The sequence below is a fragment of the Microtus oregoni genome, unplaced genomic scaffold (genome assembly GCF_018167655.1).
Source record: "Microtus oregoni isolate MIOR12 unplaced genomic scaffold, Mior012 000033F_ref0000390, whole genome shotgun sequence".
Classification (NCBI taxonomy): Eukaryota; Metazoa; Chordata; class Mammalia; order Rodentia; family Cricetidae; genus Microtus; species Microtus oregoni.
The window spans coordinates 11,022,056-11,043,180 of NW_024543092.1; the positions used below are offsets into that span (position 1 = coordinate 11,022,056).

A 21,125-nucleotide genomic window follows, 5' to 3' on the forward strand; every position below is an offset into this window, starting at 1 on the left:
CAATGGTTCAGGGAGGGGACCGATGCTTGCCGCACTGGTAGCATCTGATTTGCTATAGATGTCCAGAAGATTGCCTGGTCGTGAGTAAAAAGGGCCCGTGGTGGGCTGGAGGAGGCAGAGAAAGGAGAAGTGATGTGTTCTTTGAGACTGGATGCCATTTCATCGCCATCCTGAGCTATGACAGGAAAAGTGTCCAGGGAACGTTCCCTGCTATTAAAGTGTCTTTACGTAGCTAATCTGTGCCTTCTGTATAAGAGGAAACCTCCAGGTTTGCCAGTCTGGTTTGTGTAGGAAAACAGCTAATGGACTGTTGGTGTCCATCTGTGTCAGATGCCGGAGAATGACTCAGATGCCTACTCTGTTTATTTGAGCATGTGCCGTCATGGGAAGCTGTCACTCACCAGGGTCATGGAGAGAGCAGCAGAAGCAGGCACATTGATCTTGATAGTTCTTGTGACAGTGGTGAAGCAATGGAAGAGCTAACTTGTTAAAAAAAGAAAGAAAAGAAAACAAAGTTAGAGGAAATTCATTTTGTTTAAGAAATGCAGAAAATTGCTGGGTAGTGGTGGCACACACCTTTAATCCCAGCACTCAGGAGGCAGAGGTAGGTGGATCTGTGTGAGTTAGAGGCCAGCCTGGTCTACAAAGAGAGTTCCAGGACAGTTAGGGCTATTACACAAGAAACCCTGTCTCAAAAAACCAAAACAGAAAAAAGAAGAAAGGAAGGAAAGGAGAGACAGAGACAGAGACAGAAAATTACAGACATTGATGAATGTTTTTATTAATAATATGTGTATTAACTATTATTATTCAATTTATGACCCAAATAGAAAATGTGTGTAACATTATTGTCTGAACATCCTACAATTAGTTTTTAGGGAGTTTTGTTTTGTTTTGAAACAGAGTCTTACTGTGTATGTAACCCTAGCTGGCCTGGACCTCACTATATAGATCAGGCTGGCCTTGAACTCACAAAGATCCACTTGCCTCTGCTTTCTGAGTGCTGGGATTAAAGGTTCATGCTACTAAATGTGGCCTAAGTGTTATTTTCTCAAAGCATACATACTATACTAAACTACATTTTAAATACAGATGCTCTCGTGCCCTGTTCTAAGTATTACAAACATTTTATGTGAAAAAAATTTGCTTTTCCTGTGTTTGTTTTATATATTAGTTGGGTGTTGCCTTGTGAATCTTATTAATGTAATTTTGTTCCTTATCTTAGAATCGAATTCCCCAGGATATCATGTTTCTTATAGCATTGCTCTCTAATTGGTGGGTGGAATTGTAGTTAACTTGAAAGGCTCCGTGAGCTTATAAAATTTACACACTCATTTGTAAGACAATGTTATCTCACTTAATGAGAAATAACACTCTTCAGGGTACATTGCCTGCTGGGAAGATGGAGTTGCAGGATTAAATTGAGCCTCTCCTTGAAATAATGGGAAAGCTGGAAGAAGTTATGAAAAATAATACTTAAGACACTGGGTGTCAGCTGGGATAAAACCCTGATCGCCAAGAAATAGGAAGCCAGAAAGCAGGTCCCCAGAGCTGATGGTCCTGGCTGTTGTCTAGAAAAAGGTTCCATTCTAGTGTCTGAAAGGAGAGGAATCCCAGAGAACAGAAGCTCAGCTTGTCCCTTCATTGAGGACACAGAGAGGATGTCCCTTCAAGAAAATCAAGGCAACTAGCATCTGCATGATGGAGTATCTGAGAGGAAAATGTGCATATCTCAGAGGGCCTTCCTGCATCATTCAAGACAGTATAATCAGTGCATGTATGAAAAAACTACCTAAAGCCGAGAGAGGGGCCGCCCGGAAGAATTAAAGGAATCACGTGTGGCTACTACAAAGGCAGGAAGAGGACAGAATTGTCACAATAGTAAAACGTCTTGCCTTAGTAGTGAGGATAAAATGAATCCCAGACTAAACATAACTCCAGTTCTCTCTAACAGAGATTAAAGGCAAAACCCAGAAAGGTCAATCTGTGCGGGAGCAACTAAAATAACTGTCCCACAAAGAATATAAGAATATATATCTGGGCCAGTGAGGTGACGCCAACAGTAAAGTAGCCTGCAGACCAGCCGCACAGCCTGAACTTAGCCTTTGGGACCCACATGGTAGAAGGAGAGAACCAAGTCCCCAGTTTGTCCTCTGGCTGCCATACGCATGCATACATACATACATATATGCATACATACATACATACATACATGCACGCATGCATACATACATGTGATTTAAGTTTTCAGTAAACAAACATAAAAACAATGAATAAACAACAAAATAAAACCTGCGGCATTCAATCCAAAATTACGAAGTCTGAAAAAAAATAGGAACATGTCATATGCTGAAGAAAGCCAACTGAAATTAACCCATTAGTTTTATAAATGTTATAACTTGTAGAAAGAGACATTGAAAACAACAATCAGAACACTGACTGCTCTTGCAGGGGATCAGGTTCGATTCCTAGCACCGTGTGATGGCTCACAACTTTTTGTGGCTGTAGTTCCAGGGGATCTGATGCTCTCTTCCAGATTCCACAGGCACCAGGCACATACGTGATGCACAAACTTAACACTGAAGCAGAGCACTGGTAGATAGAAACCTTTTTTTACGTTACACGAATGTGGACTCTCTCCGCAGATCTTGCCATATTGCGCCGTAATTTTTAACCATGTTTGCCATGAGTGACTGAAAACTTGGGGAAAGAAACTGCAAGCGAGGAAAGACCACTGTGGGTTAAATCAACCAGGGCAGTGGGAAAACTGAATGCTAATGAGAAAGTAGCCAGAGCTGTGGAACACCAGCGAAGAGAGTCTGAGAGAGATGGCTCAGTGCGGAGGGACAAGTGTGAGTGTCTAAGTTCAAACCCAAAAACTCATCTAAATCTGGACCCAGAACTTCTGTTCTCTCGGTGCTCTGTCAGTGAGATGGAGAGTGGACCATCTCCAGAAGCTTGAGGGCCAGCTGTTTCGTCTTACACAGTGTCCTGTGCACAGGGTCCTGACTTACGCAGTGCTGAACAGCAGTATCTCAAAGGGGTGGAAGGTGAGGACCAATGCCCGAGGTTGTCCACTGGCATGCATATGCGCTCTGTTACATACATACCCCCATACACACACACACACACACACACACACACACACCACCCATGTACACAAATCAGACACACAATACAAATGTGTTTAAAGTTGCAGTTGCGTCAATCGACATAATAATCTTGTGTTTGTAGGACAAAATAAAAGTCTCAGTAAAATGAAGGGCAGGAGAGCCATGGGGGAAAATGGGCAAATCCACAAACAGAGTCAGAAAGTCTCAATCCCCTCTCAGTACAAATAGACTAAAGCCAATGAAGATGTAGAAGGCTAGAACATTCTACAATAGGCGCTTGGCCTAATTGGCATCTCGAGGACACTCCACCCAGCAGCAGCAGCAGAGCGCAAATTCCTTGCAAATGTGCGTAGAACATGTGCCAAGATTGGCAACGTTCTGAGCCACAGAACTGGTCTCAATAAATTATAAAGGATTCAGATCACACCAAGTTTGTTCAGTAACCGCAATGGAATTAAATGAGAAGTCAAGACTGAAAGGTATCTGGGCAATCTCCAAGTGTGTGGAAACCAAGCAGGCTCCGGTGATAGCATGTACTTGCCAGTTATCTGCCCCGTAAGGACGTGTACTCTGGAGCGAAAGGGAATTCTCAATGTAGAGATCATTTTTTGAAGTGTTTGTCTGATTTCTCTTTTGTTTATTTGGTTCTGGTTTTGTGGATAGGGTTTCTTCGTGAGGAGCAGGCTCTGTAGCCCAGACCTGCCAGACCCACCTGCCTGTGTGCTGGGATTAAAGGTGTGTGCCACCCCTCCCCCATCAATCAACCTTTAGTTTTATTTTTATGTTATACGGGGGTTTTGCCTGCATGGATCTCTTGTGTTACATCCGTGCCTGGTGCCTGTGGTGGCGAGAAGAATGTATAGGGTCCCCTGGAGGACCATGGAGGGCCACTGCTTACTAACTCCCTCCCTCTTTCCCTCTGCTTTGCTCAGCTCTTTTTCTCACACATCCCTGGCCAACCTACCTAGGAATGGTACCTCCTAAAGAGGTTGGGCTCTCCTGCATCAATAGTCAATTAGAATGCCTCACGTGTGCGGCCACAGGCTAACCAGATGTGGGCGATTCTTCAGTTGAAGCTTCCTCCTCCTGGGTGACTCTTCATTTGTGTGGAGTTGACAGCCAAGATGAGCTGTCATAAGTCCATCCCTTGTTAACGTCACACACACAAACGAATCACTTTTCTAAACCATAATTTTTCCTCTCTTGTTTATTGCTTGGAAATATTACAATATAAAGCATAGTGGAGCTTTAAATGTCCACAGTCCTTTAAAAATTCAAACACTTTAAGAGTTTGATGTAGCTTTAAAATATCCAAAAATCTCTTTAACTGAGAGTCCATGTAAAATGAAAGACAAATTAAACACATTTTTACTCCAAACAAGGAAAACCAGGACATCAAAATAATCAGTTATGCAAAACCAAAATCCAATCGTGTAGTTCCAAACGTGTAACTCTGTCTGCGTGTGGGATTCGCTCACGGTCTCAGGACTCCACAGGCCCTGGGCAGCTCTGCTGTTCTGGCTTTGCTGTCTGGAGCTTACAGAGTTTGTCTTCTAAGTCGGACCAGCTCCACTCCACACCTCAGCCATCTTTGGTTCTCTGTGCCAGGTCCTGGCATCTCCAAAAGGCGACAGCCTCCCCTGCAATGGGGGCTACACCTTCACCCATGGCCAGGGACTCCAACCCTGGTGCCAAGCTTCAGTTTTTCTCCATGACCCCTTCAACCCTGGGTTTTTCATTAAAACGTTCACTAGTAGTGGTAGTTAATAAATACAAATCAGAATCACAGTGGATTCCCCTACATAACCGTGAGACTAAGATTTTTATTATTATTATTTTGGTTTTTTGATAACAAGGCTTTTCTGTGTAGTTCTGGCTATCCTGGAACTTGATCTCACAGAGATCCACCTGACTCTTGCCTCCTGAGTGTTGGGATTAAAGGCGTACATCGCCACAAACCCAGCGAGAATGTCTAAAATTTAAAAAGATTCATCACATCAAATGCTAGTGAGGATGTGGCAACTGGAACTCCAGACTCTGCTGGTAGGAATTTATAGTAGTATAAGCAACCTGGAAGACAGTTGGTAGGTTCTTTTTTTTTTTAAAGATTAAGCGTGTAGACAAAGGGTGGGGTGTCACTCTGAGGTATTGTTATTGCCTGACCTTATGAGACTCTTAAGTTCAATCCCCAATATTGAAAAAAAGCAAAGCAAAATAAAACTTAAATATACCTACTATATGACCACACCATTTCATTCATAATATTTACTTGAAAAAACGAATAAGGTAGATGCCCATGCAAAGACCTGTGTATGAATAGTCAAAGCAACTTTTCGCTGTGCATGCTGGGACTCAGACCTGGGGTCTTGAACATGCTAAGCAAATGCTCTACCACTGCACTGAGTCCTCCACAACAGTTTGTTTATACAGCAGTACACCTTGACTTTATATTCGGATATATGCGATTTATTACAGATCAAGTTTGCCAATAAACTGTTTTGATAATGCGGTTGGGTTTGCAAAAATTACAGGAAGCACTCAGGAGGCTAAGGCAGGAGGATTAGGTTCAAGGTCAGCTTAGGCTACGTATAATGCATAACCCTGCTTCAAAACAAACAAACAAAAAAACATTGTTAGAGGAACAATCTAGTAAGCCTAACATTCAAATAATTAAAATTCCGAATAGGCAGTTGAAACCAAACAGGAAGAGGTAAAATTGTGAAGAAATAATCCTCCTCAGAATTGAAAGAGTTTCTAATCAAAGGGGTGACTAAGATGGATTCATAGACTCACACCACCGTACCTTATCACTAAGGACAAAAGAACAATGCTCAGAGAGAATGCTAAAACTCATACAGGAGAATGAACAATCATTTGTGCATAGTTGACCCAGAGTCACAGTCACATGGACCTTCTCAGCAGTGACGAGGAGGCTAGACTACAGGAGAGCATTGTCCCCACACCCGGAACGAAATTCTTAGCGATATCTCTATGTCCAGCCAAGCTATCTCTCAGTGTGCTAATCATGAATGCAAGCCTCATGGCCTTCAGGGTGCTGCTGGAGGAGCACTGGGGTCACCTAGGGTCATCATGGGTGTGTCCAGTACAATATGGGTCAAGGAAATGGAAACCCAGACAGCAGAAAGACTCCATTGATTGTGGAACAGGAAGTGCCCGCTGTGGGGTTTGTTTTCTTAACCCTCCGAGATGATGATGCCAGAAGGATGGCACCAGAGAAAATCTTTTTTTTTTTTTTTTAATGCATTAAGAGATGAGTTAGAGGACTGGAACGATGACTCGGGGAGCCCGGAATTCAGCTAAACAGCATGTTAATGTTTAACATTAAAGCAAAGCAGGCGCTTCATCCAAGAGCCGAGGAAGCAGAGATAAGAGGAACTGAGCTCTGGCCAGCCAGGCCAGCCAGGTCATCGTGCTGCAGGTGTGGAGAGAGACCCCATCTCCCAAAGCAGCGGGGAGAGAGTGTGAGGAAGAAACCTGAAGGGGGCATCTCTGCAGGCTCGTAGGATACACACAGAGCTCAGTGTTCGGGCAAACAGACCGTAGTCTTTTCAGAAACCATGATGGAAAGATGGCCTTGCTGTGCATAGTTACATAATCCTAACCCAGCCTGACCTAACGTAGTTCTGTAGTTAGGGACCCAAGGAGACAGGTGTGGGGATGTTGAGCTCTCAGTCCTCCATATCTACATCAGAAAGCCAGTGGGTAAAGCCTGAATCTGCAAGGCCAAACTAACAGAGGAAGAAGAAGGTGTCTTAGCATTTCTATTGCTGTGAAGAGACACCTTGACCATGGCAACTTTTATAAAGGAAAAGCATTTTATTGCAATTGGTTTACAATTTCTGGGATTTAGTCCATTATAACAGTGTTGGGAAGCAGGGCAGCATCAAGGCAGACATGGTGCAGGAGGAGCCAAGAGTTCTACATCTGGATCAGAGGGAAGAGAGAGTGAGCCCTGGGCCTGGCTTGAGCTTCTGCAACCTCAAAGCCCACTCCAGTGACACACTTCCTCCAATAAGGCTACACCTACTCCAACAAGACCACCTGTCCTAATACTTTCAAGTAATGCCTCACCCTTCAAGCCTATGGGAGGCATTTTTATGCCCACATACCACAGAAAGGAACAGCCAAGAGTTAATGGTGTCTTCCTCGTGGGAGCAGCAATGCTGTTGGGGTAGGCAGCTTGTCGTTTTTTATAAGCCTTCTGGGATGATGTAACCTCTTAAGCCAAATGCGTGATTCATTCTGGCAAAAATTAAATTAGAAAGAACAAGGATTGACCGTCTTGTTCCCTTACTATTTCTTCTCTTCTCCTTGATTGATGCTAAGGATTGAACCCTGGTCCTCATGCATAAGTAAGAGCTGTGCCATTCAGCTACACTCCTAGCCCCTCTCCTTATTTTTAATACTTGTATATGTGAGCAAAAAAGGGAGTCACAATTTGTGGCTGAGTTAAATAGAGTTGGTCTTCAAGTTTCCCTATCTTCCACCTCTGGCATCCACCCAGAGAAAGATGGTCCCCTAATGATGTCCCCAGCAGTATTCTTTGTGGATATCAAGGAAGCCAGTTGAAGTTGGGAGGAATGGGACAGATAGTATCATGGTTAAAGGCTCTTGCCACCAAGCCTGATAACCCAAGTTTGATGCCCAAAACCCATGTAGTAGAAGGAGAGACTTGATTGCTGCACATTGTTCTCTGTCTTCTACATGTGTGCTATAGCATAGTACATACATGCATGCATGTGTGTGTGTGTGTGTATGTGTGTGTGTACTCATGGATGCTGTTGTTTATTCCACAGATAATAATAAAACAACCAAGTGAGTAGTCTGTGCCGGTAGCCTGCCTGGAATCTTTTCTTACTTTATCTCCATAGTGTAGACATTGCTGCACTGTATTTACTTATGACTGACGAAAGCTCAGTGAGCTAACTGCCCAAGAGCCATGCCTCTCTGTGAAGCAGAAGCCCTTCCCACCAGTCCTGACCTGGTTCCTATAGCTACTGCCCCTTCAGATAGACTGCTGACCCATCTAGAGACAAGGTCCTCACCGATCCTTCTCATTGGTACCAGGAGCGCGGCACAACTGCACTGAGCATCACTGCATCTCTCTCTGCATCTATAGAGGGATGGAGGAAAGACAGTCATCCTCCAACTACTGCAGGGCTGCCGAGGAGTTCAGGAATGGCGGTGGCGATGACATGAGGAAAACGACAAGGACCTCTATAGAAACCCAGTGGGACATTGAAGTAATAAGGGCGGCGGCGGGGCTGCGTCCCCAACACCCCGGCCGCCTACCCGGCTAGCTTATGCCCCGAAATAATTACACGGACACTGTATTCTTTTAAACACTGTTTGGCCCATTCTCTTCTAGGCTAATTCTCACATATTAATTTAGCCCATGTCTAATCATCTGTGTATGGCACCCCAAGGTGCGCTTACCAGGAAGATTCTAGCCCATGTCCATCCTGGGTCGGAGCTTCATCCCGGGAGCGGGGCATGGCGTCTCTCCCAGGCGTCTGCTCCGGAGAGGAGAGCTGTCGCGACTCTGACCTCACTTCCTCTTCCTCCCAGCATTTTGTTCTGTTTACTCCACCCACAGGGCCAAGCAGTTTCTTTATTGGCCAATGACCTTCCTCCATCAGGACATGGGACGAGACACACGAAAATGGCTCAGTGCGCATAACTAGTGATCTCTGTGTTTCTCTGGGGGAATAGACCTAACAGAGCATTCGCGTGAAGATGGACCAGCTAGCTAGTCAATGCCTTGCCTTAGAACTCTCTTCCTTGAATTTTGCTAACCCTCTAGAGCAGTGGTTCTCAACCTTCCTAATGCTTCTACCCTTTAATACAGTTCCTGTTGCAGTGAACCACCCCCAACCATAAAATTATTTTGTTGCTACGTCATAACTGTAATTCTGCTACTGTTATGAATTGTAATATAAACATCTGATATGCAGGATATCGGCTATGGCACCCCCCACCCCAAAGGTGGGTTCTCAACCCACAGATTGAGAACCACTGCTCTAGAATTAGTTAGCAAATCGACATTCCAGGTATAACTATAATTCCTCCAGCTTCCCAAAGATTTTGGGTGCAGTCAAACCTGAACCCTTGAGTATATTATGTCAGCACTTTGCTACTAAGTCACACCCCGGCCCAGAAGATTTTAACTGACTGTGTAGGTAATTCTTCAGTGAGGCCGTGCAAGTAAGAACTCTTCACCGATTCCTAAAATCGGTGTGAATAATCCACGCCTGGTCTAGGAAGAGTGGCTGGAAGATCTGGGTACTTATTCTATTCGTACCACTTTAGAAATGCTTGTGTTTTACAGTCGGAAGGTATTGTGACTCCCTGCAGTGCCTTGTTCCAAAAGACGATCTTTGCAAAGGTTCTGGTCCGACTGACTATAAGCCAACACCATTCTTTTTGTGTTTGGGGAGGGGGTTGTTCTGTTTGAGGGTGGGGGTGTTTTTTGTTTTTTGTTATTTTTAGCCAGGGTTTCTCTATGTAGTCCTGTCTTTCCTAGAGCTCACTACATAGCCCAGGTTGGCCTCGAACTCACAGAGATCCGCCTGCCTCTGTCTCTTGAGTGCCAGGATTAAAAATGTGTGTCACCATGACTGGCTGCTAACACCAGTCTTAAGCAGACATTAACTTTATGTATATATTTTGTCTGCATGTATGACTATACCCAAGTGCTCATGGAGGCCAGAAAGAGAATATCAGATCCCCTGGAACTAGAGGTCTAGACAGATGTGAGTCACCAGGCTTGGCAGCAAGCACCACTGAGCCATCCTGACAGCCCTAATGTACATTTCTAAACATTGTTGACAGAAAGTGAGGTTTCTCATTGTCAGAAAAGATTTGGGAGATTAGCTATAGTTAAAATCAGGGTTGCCTGGTAGTAGTGGTGCACACCTTTAATCCCAGCACTCAGGAGGCAGAGGCAGGTGGATCTCTGTGAATGTGAATTCGAGGCCAGCCTACACTACAACGCTAGTTCCAGGACAGGCTCCAAAGCTACAGAGAAATCTTGTCTCGGAAAAGAAAAAAAAAAAACAGGGCCCTGAAGACAAAAGGCTTTTTTTTTTCAGTCTTTGCACAAGAAGCCATTAAAGTGACATGGCAGGAACTTTGATTTAGCAGCTCCTTGGCTATTTTAGGCAGGAGCACAGAGTTAGCACAGAGCCCCACTGACCCCAGGCCTGCGGCCAGCGGTCGATTCCCAGGGCTCTCCTTTTTTTTCTCTCTCTCTCTTTCTTCTGTAGCACTTTGCAGAGTCTGGTCTGGGAGCCACACTCTGCACTTGGTGCGAGTGTTCACGGTCTTGGTAACATAACTATACGTTGTGCTTCCTCAGCAGGAAGAGTGGACATGGCTGTTTATCCACAGGTCTGAGAATCTCTCACTGCAGATCCTGTGGTTTCTGGTCTGCTGTCCCTTGTCCCAAATGAGCAGTCTCGATTCTCAGAAGTGATTGCTGCATCCTTGGAAAGGAATGTGGGACTCTTGGCATTGCACCCGTGTCAAAAACTCTCCCACTTCAATGAAATAAGCTGAAAAATGGAAGAAAGACAGCTCTCACTTCCTGTCGCTTAATAGCTTGGCTAGGTTTTTGTCCCAGGATTATGACAGAATTAGAATGACCAGAAGACATGCGGCCACCCATATCTCTGGCTCTAGGAACCAGAGGCTCCTATTCTGCCTTGAAGGTCTTGGTCCTCCACCATCTGAGAGTGCATGGAGAATAAGCCACACCCCTTATAGAAACAGTCTTTAACAAGCAGGAGGTGAGGGGAGATTCTCCTTATTTACCTTAGACACTGTGGTTGGTAACTTTATCACATGGTCCCAAATACACTTCCTTTATAGGGTCTTCTTAAATTTTGTCCCCTCAAGTGACTCTGAGCTTTGCCAGCTGTTAGTAAGGAGAGCGGCAGTCTTGGGAACAACTGCCATCGCGTCTCCAGGGGTACTTCCCTGCAAGGGATGCCTTTGACCCAGAGATGGAGCAGTAACACTGTGGCCAGCATGATCAAGCCTAGTCAGCCTGGTGTCGTCCGTCTCCAAGTCTGGAGCCCACAGATGATAGAGGCACCTTGGAATACTTTCTTTCTACAAGGACCACAGAGCGCCCATTGCAATGCGCCTTATAGGGAAGTTATTATTGAATCCTTGGCACAACGTTACTCCGACACCTGCAGGCGTGCATGTATGAATGGCTTGTGCTGGCTGTCCCAGCACAAACAGCAAGCATAGCTTCCCTCCCACAGCCTCCTGTCGGTAGAGAAGCACAGTAGTAACCAGGGAAACGTCAGCTCCATGCTAGGAGCCTCCCTCTTAAGCAGGTAAGATAAACAAATACAGCAGGTCCCCAGTCACTAAATCAAGTATCCAAGCTTACCCTCAGTTTACCATCTGAGAGCCAGAATGGGATGGCCCACTGGTGTGTGACAAATTGAACCCCAATTTCGCTAAGACGTCTGTCACCATGAGACACTTGCGTTAGAGTCCTGTGTGGGTGACAACAGTGTCCTGGACCAGCTAGCACCGCACTGTTGCTCCTTCTCCTTGTTCTGCCTCAATCTCCCCGCTGCCACACTCCAGGGCCAGCAGGGCAGGGAGTGGTCAGTGAGGACTGGGGGGTGGCATTATTGGCTCCCCACCTGGGCAGCAGCAGATCAAGGGGAGATAGCATTTGAGGTGTTAAACCCTTCTGAGCTGAAGGGGAAACAGGAACTGTGGGCACCACGTAAAACTTGCTTTTCCAAGTCATGGTCTGTGTCCCCTGGAGTCTTGTGGTGCCAGGTGCCCACCCAGTCTATGGCTTTGAATTTCCACCAGGCTCCTAGGGCTCTGGCTGAGAAGAGTTTCTAAATGGGGGGTCAGGAGTAAGAGAGGGGAGCAGGGGGTAGGAACTCCATTCCAGCTTCTGTAGCTCTCTGCAAAGAGCTGATGAGAGATGGGAAGAGGCAGGCAGGTGGGTGCTAACCCATCACTGCGTTGTCTCATGAAGAGTGTCTAGGAACAGGGACAGGTAAGATGGCCTCTGAAGAGCCAGGAACCAGATGTTGCCTCTGCCTGTAATGCAGTTGGAAGACGTGTGCCTGTTATATCATAACGAGAATTCCCGAACCCTCTGACGGGCAGCACAGATCGTGGGAGCAGTGTGTGAATGGGGTACCTGCCTTCTCTCTTAGTATGCCAAGGCCTTTTGCTGAAGGGGACAAAATGACAGTGCTGAAGGTCTCAGCTCAGCAAAGCAGGAAAGAACCACATTCCTCCCCTAGCTAGCCATCCCCTAGAGCACTTACCTTTGTAGCTTGCTATCCTCTCACCTTGCTAGGCCTGGTGGCCCTTGGCCTGTAACCTGAGGACTTGGGAGATTAGTCACAGGAAGATCAGGAGTTCAAGGTCAGCCTGGGCTACCTGAGACCCTCTTTGAAAAAAAAAAAAAAAACAGGCCCCACCAACCTCCACCCCCAAACAAACAAAAAAGACTGTAAAGTGAGGAGAAAGCAGGATCTACTTCAGAAGGTGCTGGAAGCTGGATGAAGCTGGCTGTCCTCAGTGTAAAATACAAGTGCCGCTCCAAGGCGATGACACAGAAACATGGAACATGAGCAGCCACGTCCAAAGGTTGTGTGGCGCGTATTACCTGTGCAACCTTGGACGTGTAGTTTCCCCTCTCTAGATCTCACTGCCCATGTCATGGAAATAATAAACACGCCTCTTGCGGAGGTGACTGAAAGAGTAGAAGGGGGAACACACTCAGCTGTGTGCCCAGGGCAAAGCGTCACACAGGAGTCCCTGTTGGAAGGGAAGCCAGTTCACCAGGTGTCTGGAGGGTGGGGTCTGTGCTGCACCCACAGGCTTTAGCTTTGACAAAAGTCCTTGATGGTTGGTGAGGGGGCATTGATCTCAAGTTCTGTATGCAAATTTGACTTAGAAAAATAAGCTTTGAGACTCGATGGTGGTTGCTCCGTCCTGTGGGACCACCCGGGAGGGTAAATGGGCTACATTTTGGAGGAGGTGTCCTATGCTTTCTGTATTTGGTTTCCTTGCAGAGTGAAGGCAGGGGCCAAGCTGACGGGCCTGCCTGTGTCCACAACCTGGTGTTCTGCAGGGCTGTCATGAACTGTGCAGTTGGTGTATGTCTTCAAGTGAACAGCGCCGTGATTAATCACTTTGTGGACTTGGCTCATGAGCGATGCTCTGTTTTCTCTTCCAGATGAGCACGATGCCAGGACTGCCCACCCGGCCCTGCTTTTATGATATAGACCTTGACACAGAATCCGAGCAGGTGAAAGGCTTGTTCTGATGGAACGACACACCCACAGGACCTGAGCCAGGTGGGTTGCTGTGACTTGGGTCTTGCAGTCAACTCAAACGCTTTCTTGTGTTGTGTTTTTCATGTTTATTATAAGCGTGATCGAGTAAGTAACTTGTTTCCTAGGTCACCACAAGTTCGTACCTAAAAGCTGCCTATGACTTGGATCCCCTCTCAAAAGTAGACATGTCCCCAATGTACCTGGGCTTGAGTCTGGTAGAAGTTAGATCATGCCATCTCTGGTTATGAACTTGATTGAAGTACTTCTTGTCCTAAGAATGGCCAGCGTCTACTGTCATTTAAGACTAATTTCCTCCCTTACTACCACACATCTTGGTACAGAGTTCCAGCTGTGTTAAGGAAATCTTGGGTTTATTTCTCAGGGATGCCATACCAAAGTACCACGGACTGCGTGGGTTAGAATAGAGCTGTGAACTGCTGTCGTACAGGCTGGAAGTTCAGGGTCAGGGTGTCAACTGAGCAGGTGTGCTGCTCCCTCTGAGGGATGCCATGGCATCTTCCATCACCATGTCATTGTGTCCCTACTACCTCTGCCTCTTCGGTTTTCTGTACCTTCTCTTTCTGTGCTTCTGGCCTTCTGGGTTCTCTTTTTCTCCCAATCACACCCCCCCCCCTTTCTTTTCTTCTTTTTTAGTTTATATGTGCATGTGTTGGCGGTAATTTTGGGTTATTTTTGGTTTTTGAGATGAGAACTCACTAAATAGCCCAGGCTGGCTTGAACTCATGACTCTCCTGCCTCTCCCTCCCAAGTGCTAGGCTAGTACTTTGTCCTCTTTTCCTAAGGACCCCAGGCAATTAGAGTCAGGCTCAGATTAAAAACATTATCTTAACTTGATTATTCTGCCAAAAACCCTGCTTTCAAATGCAGTCGCGGGGTCACTGTCACAGGTGTCCAGGGGCAGGATTCCTACATACTTTTGGGAGAACACAATTCAACTCTTGACTATGGTTGGGATCTTCTCCCTCTGGAAAGCCACATACAATGGATAACAGGTCTTCCTTGAGACACAAGATATTAGAAACCTTTCTGGACTCTGACCCTTCAGTTTAAGAGAGTAGAGCTTTTTAGACCTCTCAGGGCTGGGGGATATGGGCCTTATTGCTGTACATCCCTCAGTGGTGAAACAATACCTTCTGGCTTCTGGCTTGGCTGCCCCTCTAAAGAAAATGATCATACTTCCAACATTCCTGCCCAGAACTCCCAGGCAGAAGTTGTAAAGGTTTTGGGGTTTCCCTTTACATCCATATATCAATGTGTTCTCACCATATTCCCAGGGTTCCCCAAACTTTCTCTCAACTCTCTTCTTTAGCCTAGAACCCATCCTTCTTGGCATAACACCATGTTCTGGGCCTTTGGGTGGACTCGTTTGACCCAAATATCCTTCAACACCTCTGAGTTAGGACCCTACACAGGATGCAGAATTCCCAACTCTTTGGAGTTCAGCACTAATATCTAACCATTTTATGGGTTTGGGGGCGCTGATGTCTGGGGGTGAACTCGTGTGCTTGTGGAAATGAAAGGACAACCTCAGGAGTCCTGCTCGGGAGCTAGCCAGAGTGTTGCTGTTGTTGTTTAATTTTAGATAGGTTTTCCCACCAACCAGAAGCCTGCCAAGTAAACTATCCTGGGTGGCCAGAGAGTCCCAAGAATCCTCCTGCCTCTACCTCTTCAACCCTGGGATTACAAACACATACCCCTATACCTGGAAATTCCTCTGTGTAGGCTTTGAGGATCGATCTCAGGCACCCATGTTTGCAAAGCCCCCTTTGGTGTTTTGAGAGGTGCCTCATTTGGTTTTGATTTTGGTTTTCTTTCCTATACATTTTTTTTAATTGGATGATTATGACCTGGGCTCTGGTGAGAAAAGTAAGGAGCCTCTTAAATGGACTCATATTGAGCTGAGGTGTGGGATAGCTGGCTCCATGCTATGGGTGGTACTTTGGTGCCTGTGTGTGTTTGTGGCTGAGAAGTGGGAAATGTCAACCGTGGCCGCCTGTTTGATCTTCTTCATCCTGAACAAAGAACACTCCCCGCCCCCCAGGATGACATCAGATGAATGGTTTAACAAAGGAGCCCATGGGCTTGACCTTTGGCAACAGTGCTATTTCAGTCTTCTGTTGTGCAGTGCTCTGTGTTGGAGTTCCCAGCTAGGCCTCGGGAAAATAACGGTATTGTTCCTTTTAAACCAAAAGTTGAACCTTGTCCTAATTTCTTTCACGTCGCAAACCCTATATGGTACATATATGTCATTTGAGTCTCTCACCTTTGATGTATAATATTTTTTCCTGACTTTTGGTCAGTTTTCATTTGTTTTCAAAGTAGATCATATGAGCCCAATGCCACAATAATAATAATAATAGTAATAATAATAAATTAAGACTGAGGTAATGCCAGGGATGTGCTGCCCTTGGCTATACCAATGCATACACCTAAATAAATTTCTTGTGGCTTAGCCTAGATGTTCCCTGGAAAGCCCCTCAGATTTTATCTGAAGATGAGGTAATCCGGGAATGGTGGCTCTAGATGTTAATCCCAACATTTTGGAAGTAGGGGCAGAAGGATCAGGATTTCAAGGTCATCTTGTCTACATAGTGAGTCCCAGGTAACCCTGGGCTGAACAAGAGCCTATCAGAAACTAACGTGTAAGGAATTGGAGGAATGGCTCGCTGTTTGAGAGCATTGCTGCTCTTGCAGAGGACTCACGTTTGGTTCCCAGCACCTGTACTGGAGGGGCTCACAACCACTTGTAACTCTAGCTCCAGGGAGATCTGCTTATCTCTCTGTGGACAAACTGGGATGGATGGACAGATGGACACACACGTACACACACATACACACACACGCACGCACTCATGCACATGCGCTGAATTTTAAAATGCGTAATTAAAATGGAACAGGGGTCTGTGGTAATGACCTTCTGACATGCCAGATACTCTGCTCAGCACCTCTCAATGGCAGTCCCCACATCTACAGCAGGGTTGTCCTAGTATAAACTACAGAGGCTTCAGGAAGATCGGTCCTCTGCACGTGGTCACAGAGAGGAAGTGTCTGAGGGCAGTGTGCATCCCCACTGCACAGGGCTTCTGTCATCGTAGCTAGTGTGTGTCGTTTTACCACACCAGTCGACGAGCACAGAGAGGTCCAGCCAGTGAGGTATGATGTTTCAGGGCTGTGACCGCACAGACCCAGAGAGGTCAACACACTGCACAGCTCATGGCTACGGAAGCCAAGATCCAACCCAGATAAGCCAGCTCACAGTGTGACCCAGTCCTGACACCCCATTCCCTACATCTACTTAGGCCCATTCCAGAAGATGGTATCTGCTGGTGAGTAAATGTGGGCTATTTTTAAAATAACCAAAGATAAGTGCTTGGGTATTCAACTCTGAGCTCGAAATTTATCGAAACTGGGTGTAATAGGACCACAGCAATGGGACCGTCTCTTACCTCACCCTCTCCTTGAATGGCATTGCTTCTCCTTTATCCAAGGCTGCTGTTTTGTGAAATGGCTTAATACCATTCTAGGCTCGCTGGGCAGTAGTTCAAACCCCATCTTTTGACCCTGCTGGAACAATTGAAAACGGATCTGGTGTCCTCAGATAAAAGCTTTCTACAGATAACCACTCCCTCTCCGTGGCTCCTGTAAATATCGTCCCTGCTTCCCGTTCCTCTCCGCTGTGGCAGTCCAGTACCACTTCTCTCTATACCCACGGGTCTGTAGCTGTTGAGGATGTATGGGGAAAAAAATTAAAAGCGTTTCATCTTGGACAAGGCTCCAGTATCGAGAATATTGTCGGCACACTTTATTGCCACAGGTCGTTCTGGACTTTCAGCAGCAGGGCAGCGTCACCGTCCTTCAAGGAATACAGAGGGGACTTGCAGCTGTGCCCCACCGGGGACGAAGATGAGCTAATGACTACCTTCCTTCCACCCCTTTCTCGCCTTTCCTGCCTCCCTCATTTTCCACCCAGGAAACATCGTGAGACTGAACATGAACGTGTGATTCCAAGAGTCACCAGGGCTTGAGCCCAGCCCCCTTTGTCGCAAGACTTCCCCGGAGTTCTCTTGCTATTGTTAACCTGAGGCATGACTCATTCTTCTGGATGTCACTAAATAGAAATCTTTCTAATAAGTTTTGGCCTCGTGAAATCCACCCTGTGTTTCAGTTGTCTGCTTCACCGGGTTTGTGTTGCAGGGGATGCTTCTCTCTCATCTACCGGCTTCTCGTTCTCAGCCTTTATTGTATTTCTAAGCCTACAAATGCTCCGCCAATAAAGTCTAGCAGACTTCCTGGAAGACCCAGGTACCCTCCCTCCAATCCGCTGAGCACTGTTTAGTACACGCTGGGGTCCACTCTGGTTCTGCTGTGAACACCAGTGTTTTGCCAGAAGTTTCTTTTCTAGAGTTGCCCAAGCTCGTTTCTTCCCTAATAGACGGCAGAAAATGCCCGAGATGCTTACTGATCAGACTACTCTTGTGTCAGCTGGCCGCATGCATGCCTTTCCGTGGGCAGACCTGTTCAACCCCAACTACCGCATCAAAGGGGACCCTAGAGGAGGACCTCAGCCCTGTGATTTGAATTTGGGAATATTGTCTTTTGCTCCACCACTGCAGTGAGCACACACCTTTTCTTTCCCCCTCTTGCAGGCAGGTATCCAAGATAATAGCAGCCCTGGCTATTTCCTCCTTTCTGCCATCTGATGACTGTGAAGAGTCTTCCTTATCTAGCTTAGGCACCAGCTGTGACCTTCTTAATCCCCCCCAAAGGGAACTTGGGGGCACAACACACTTACTGAAATAGACTATTTCACATATGAATTTTGGACTGGGGATGTGGATCAATGGTAGAACATTTGCCTAGCATGAGCAAGACCCCAAGATCAATCTTCAGCATCAGGAGGCGGGATGTTTTTCATATATTCATCTTCTAAACTATGTTCCCAGTGGATCACCTTCCAAGGTTCTTCCTCCATTCAGAATAAATAATAATTCATTTTTACATCTTCACCTTAGCTGTTGCCCCCACCCTCGTTCCCATTTATAATTAGACTTTGCGTGTTTTTGCCAACCCTTCAGCTTTCCTTACACGTGGGACCATGTCAGATGTTCGCGGTGCATGCCTGTAATCCAAATCCTGAGGAGGCAGGCAGGTTGCAAGTTCAGGCTTGGGCTACACATTGATCACATCTCTCACAAAGAGAAAAAAATGTGGAACAGAGACTCTTCTCTGTACACAAAGCCATAGGACACAAATTCAGCGGCTAGCCAACCAGTGTCCATTTCTCACCTCAGCAACCAGGAAATTCTTACCACACCGAGGGCATCTATCTCCAGCCCACAGAGGTCCCCCTCCTCTGCCCAGCAGTGCCTCCCCTCCCCTGGACTCTCTGTCTCCCCAGTGAGGCTGCTGTGTCTCTGAGGAAAGAGCCAGCGGCTTTAGCAGACAGCCCTCCTCACATGCCGTGTTTTCTTTCCATTCATGTTTGTTATGCTTGCTGTGTTTCTGGTTTCTGTTTACTCCCCTGACTTGGACTCTGATGTTGGGGGGTATTTGAAGTTTCGTCCTCCTCTCCATCACTGTCTTCTGTCTTTACCCCGCCCGGACATCTCCCGTGTCTCCAGACTGCTCAGTTATCTGTGGGAGGCAAAACTACCCGATTTCAGCAGAATGAACTCCTTTGGCCCACAAATAAATCCCTCCGTGTATAAACTCAGATGAAAGGCTACATACTGGCATTTACATTTTTCCTGGAGTGGGACCATGTTTTCTTCTGGGACTTAGATGTTTTGCTTAGTTATTGTTTTTCAAATATAGTCTCATCACGTTCTTTCTCTGCAAGACTGCAAAGAGCTGGGCATGGGGTCCATGTCTGTAACCCCACCGTTTGAGAGGTGGAGGCAGATGATTGGAAGGCAGGCCTAGACTACATACTAACCTCAAGGCCAGCCTGGGATAGAGAAAACTCTATCAAAAATAAATAAATACATTTTTTAAATGTTAGAGAATTCAAGATCTCCCAAAAATCATAACAGTTCTTTTTTGAAAGAAGGCAACGAATCCTCAAATGTCCTGGGTCTATTGCTCATCTAAAGACTGTAACAGCCCCAGGATGCCACATATTATGCAGATCCAAAATCTGCAAGTTGTGGAATTTCTGGACTGTCTTGGGAAGTTCAGGGGTTACCATGTAGTACGGCACTGACTCATAGTTATGGGGTGCTACGTCTGATTCTCCGTGTGCATATGTGTGGGGTCCGTGTTTATTAGGGACACACTTATGTGCAAATATACATGTGCATATGTGTGGGGTCCATGTTTATTAGGGGCACACTTATGTGCAAATATAGGTGTGCATATGTGTGGGGTCCATGTTTATTAGGGGCACACTTATGTGCAAATATACATGCAATGCATGGGGGCTAGAAGACATCCTTGGATCTCACGCTCCAGGTGCTGGACCAGTTTTGACAATCTCCTGCTGAGCCGGAACACACTAAGAGTGGCTGGTCAGTGAGCTCCGGGATGCGCCTGTCTCTGCCCTGATTCTCATTTCTCACACGGGACACATCCCACCTAAGCATCCCAGCCTTGGCTTCTGAATGGAGTCATTTCTCTACTCTTGGATTTTCTTTCTAACTATGGCATAAGTAAGAGTTTAACACCAGAGAAAGAGGCGATTAGGCTCTGAGACACTTCTCTTTGTTTTTTTAGGCTCTTCAAACAAAAGAGGGGAAAAAAAGTCTCCTTGCCTTTTTGCTGCAGTTGGAGAAGAAAGCGAGTTTTGAAACCTGCTTGTTACGCAATGCTGGAGAAAGCGTGAGAGCGGCCAAAGACTGCTTCCTCCTGCGAGATGGATCGTTCCCGGCCAAGCCATGCTCAGCGGAAGGACCTGCGCCTCAGCTGGAAGAAGCAAAGTTACTCTCGGTGCCTATAGAGTTTACACCGTTTCTGCTGCTTATACTTTGGAGTGTTTATTTTACAGGGACTGGAGGATTACCAGAGTGTGAACTAGAAGCTAATGTTTTCCTCTGTGGAGTTTCCTCTTTTGTCTTTTCTATTCTCCTTTTCCCCTCCTCCCCCGTGATGGAATGGGATGCCAGGCCTCGGCTTGCACAGCTTCTACTGCTAAGCTGTATCTTTATTTTTGTCTTTGAACTGAAAATAAAAATGTTTCTAGAAAACCACCCAACCAGTGTTCAATGCCGAGTAAAACCGTTCTCCCGGATGTCACTGTCCATGGGACTCTGGTGGGATTGTCACCTGGCAGATTTGTGGAGGAAATTGCAAGTGCGGTCGGCACCTTGTAAACGACAAGGAAACTGTCACAGGGAGAGAAATGTCTGGGCAGCTAAACTCTTCGACCGTGGAAGGTCGGCAGGCCTCTTGGAACGAGGTGCACTGTCTGCATGACTTTCAGGTCTCAGGGCAGTCACTTACCTAATACAAGCTTATGAAGCTTCTTCCACCATGAATGAATGGCAATGGCCATTCAGCTTTCTGGGCCCACGGGGCAAGAGAGTGCCTCTTAAAGGTCAGGTGATTGGCAAATATTTTCCCTTTGGTCCAACTGAATGCAAAGTAGAGAATGTTCTATGGCCTGTTCCCTACTTTTTGACCCTTCCTTGTCCCTTTTTTTCCCCCT

General features: G+C 46.3%; 1 protein-coding gene across 1 annotated transcript in view; it reads left to right on the top strand.

The window, feature by feature from the left end:
- Mthfd1l (methylenetetrahydrofolate dehydrogenase (NADP+ dependent) 1 like) overlaps positions 1–20,667 on the top strand; it is a 179,172-nt gene extending 158,505 nt beyond the window's left edge. The window contains exons 27-28 of the mRNA XM_041680308.1: positions 13,363–13,483; positions 20,195–20,667. Coding sequence (XP_041536242.1) covers positions 13,363–13,452 — 90 coding nt within the window. The 3' untranslated portion in view covers positions 13,453–13,483; positions 20,195–20,667. The remainder of the gene's footprint in view (positions 1–13,362; positions 13,484–20,194) is intronic.
- Positions 20,668–21,125: the final 458 nt, after the last annotated feature.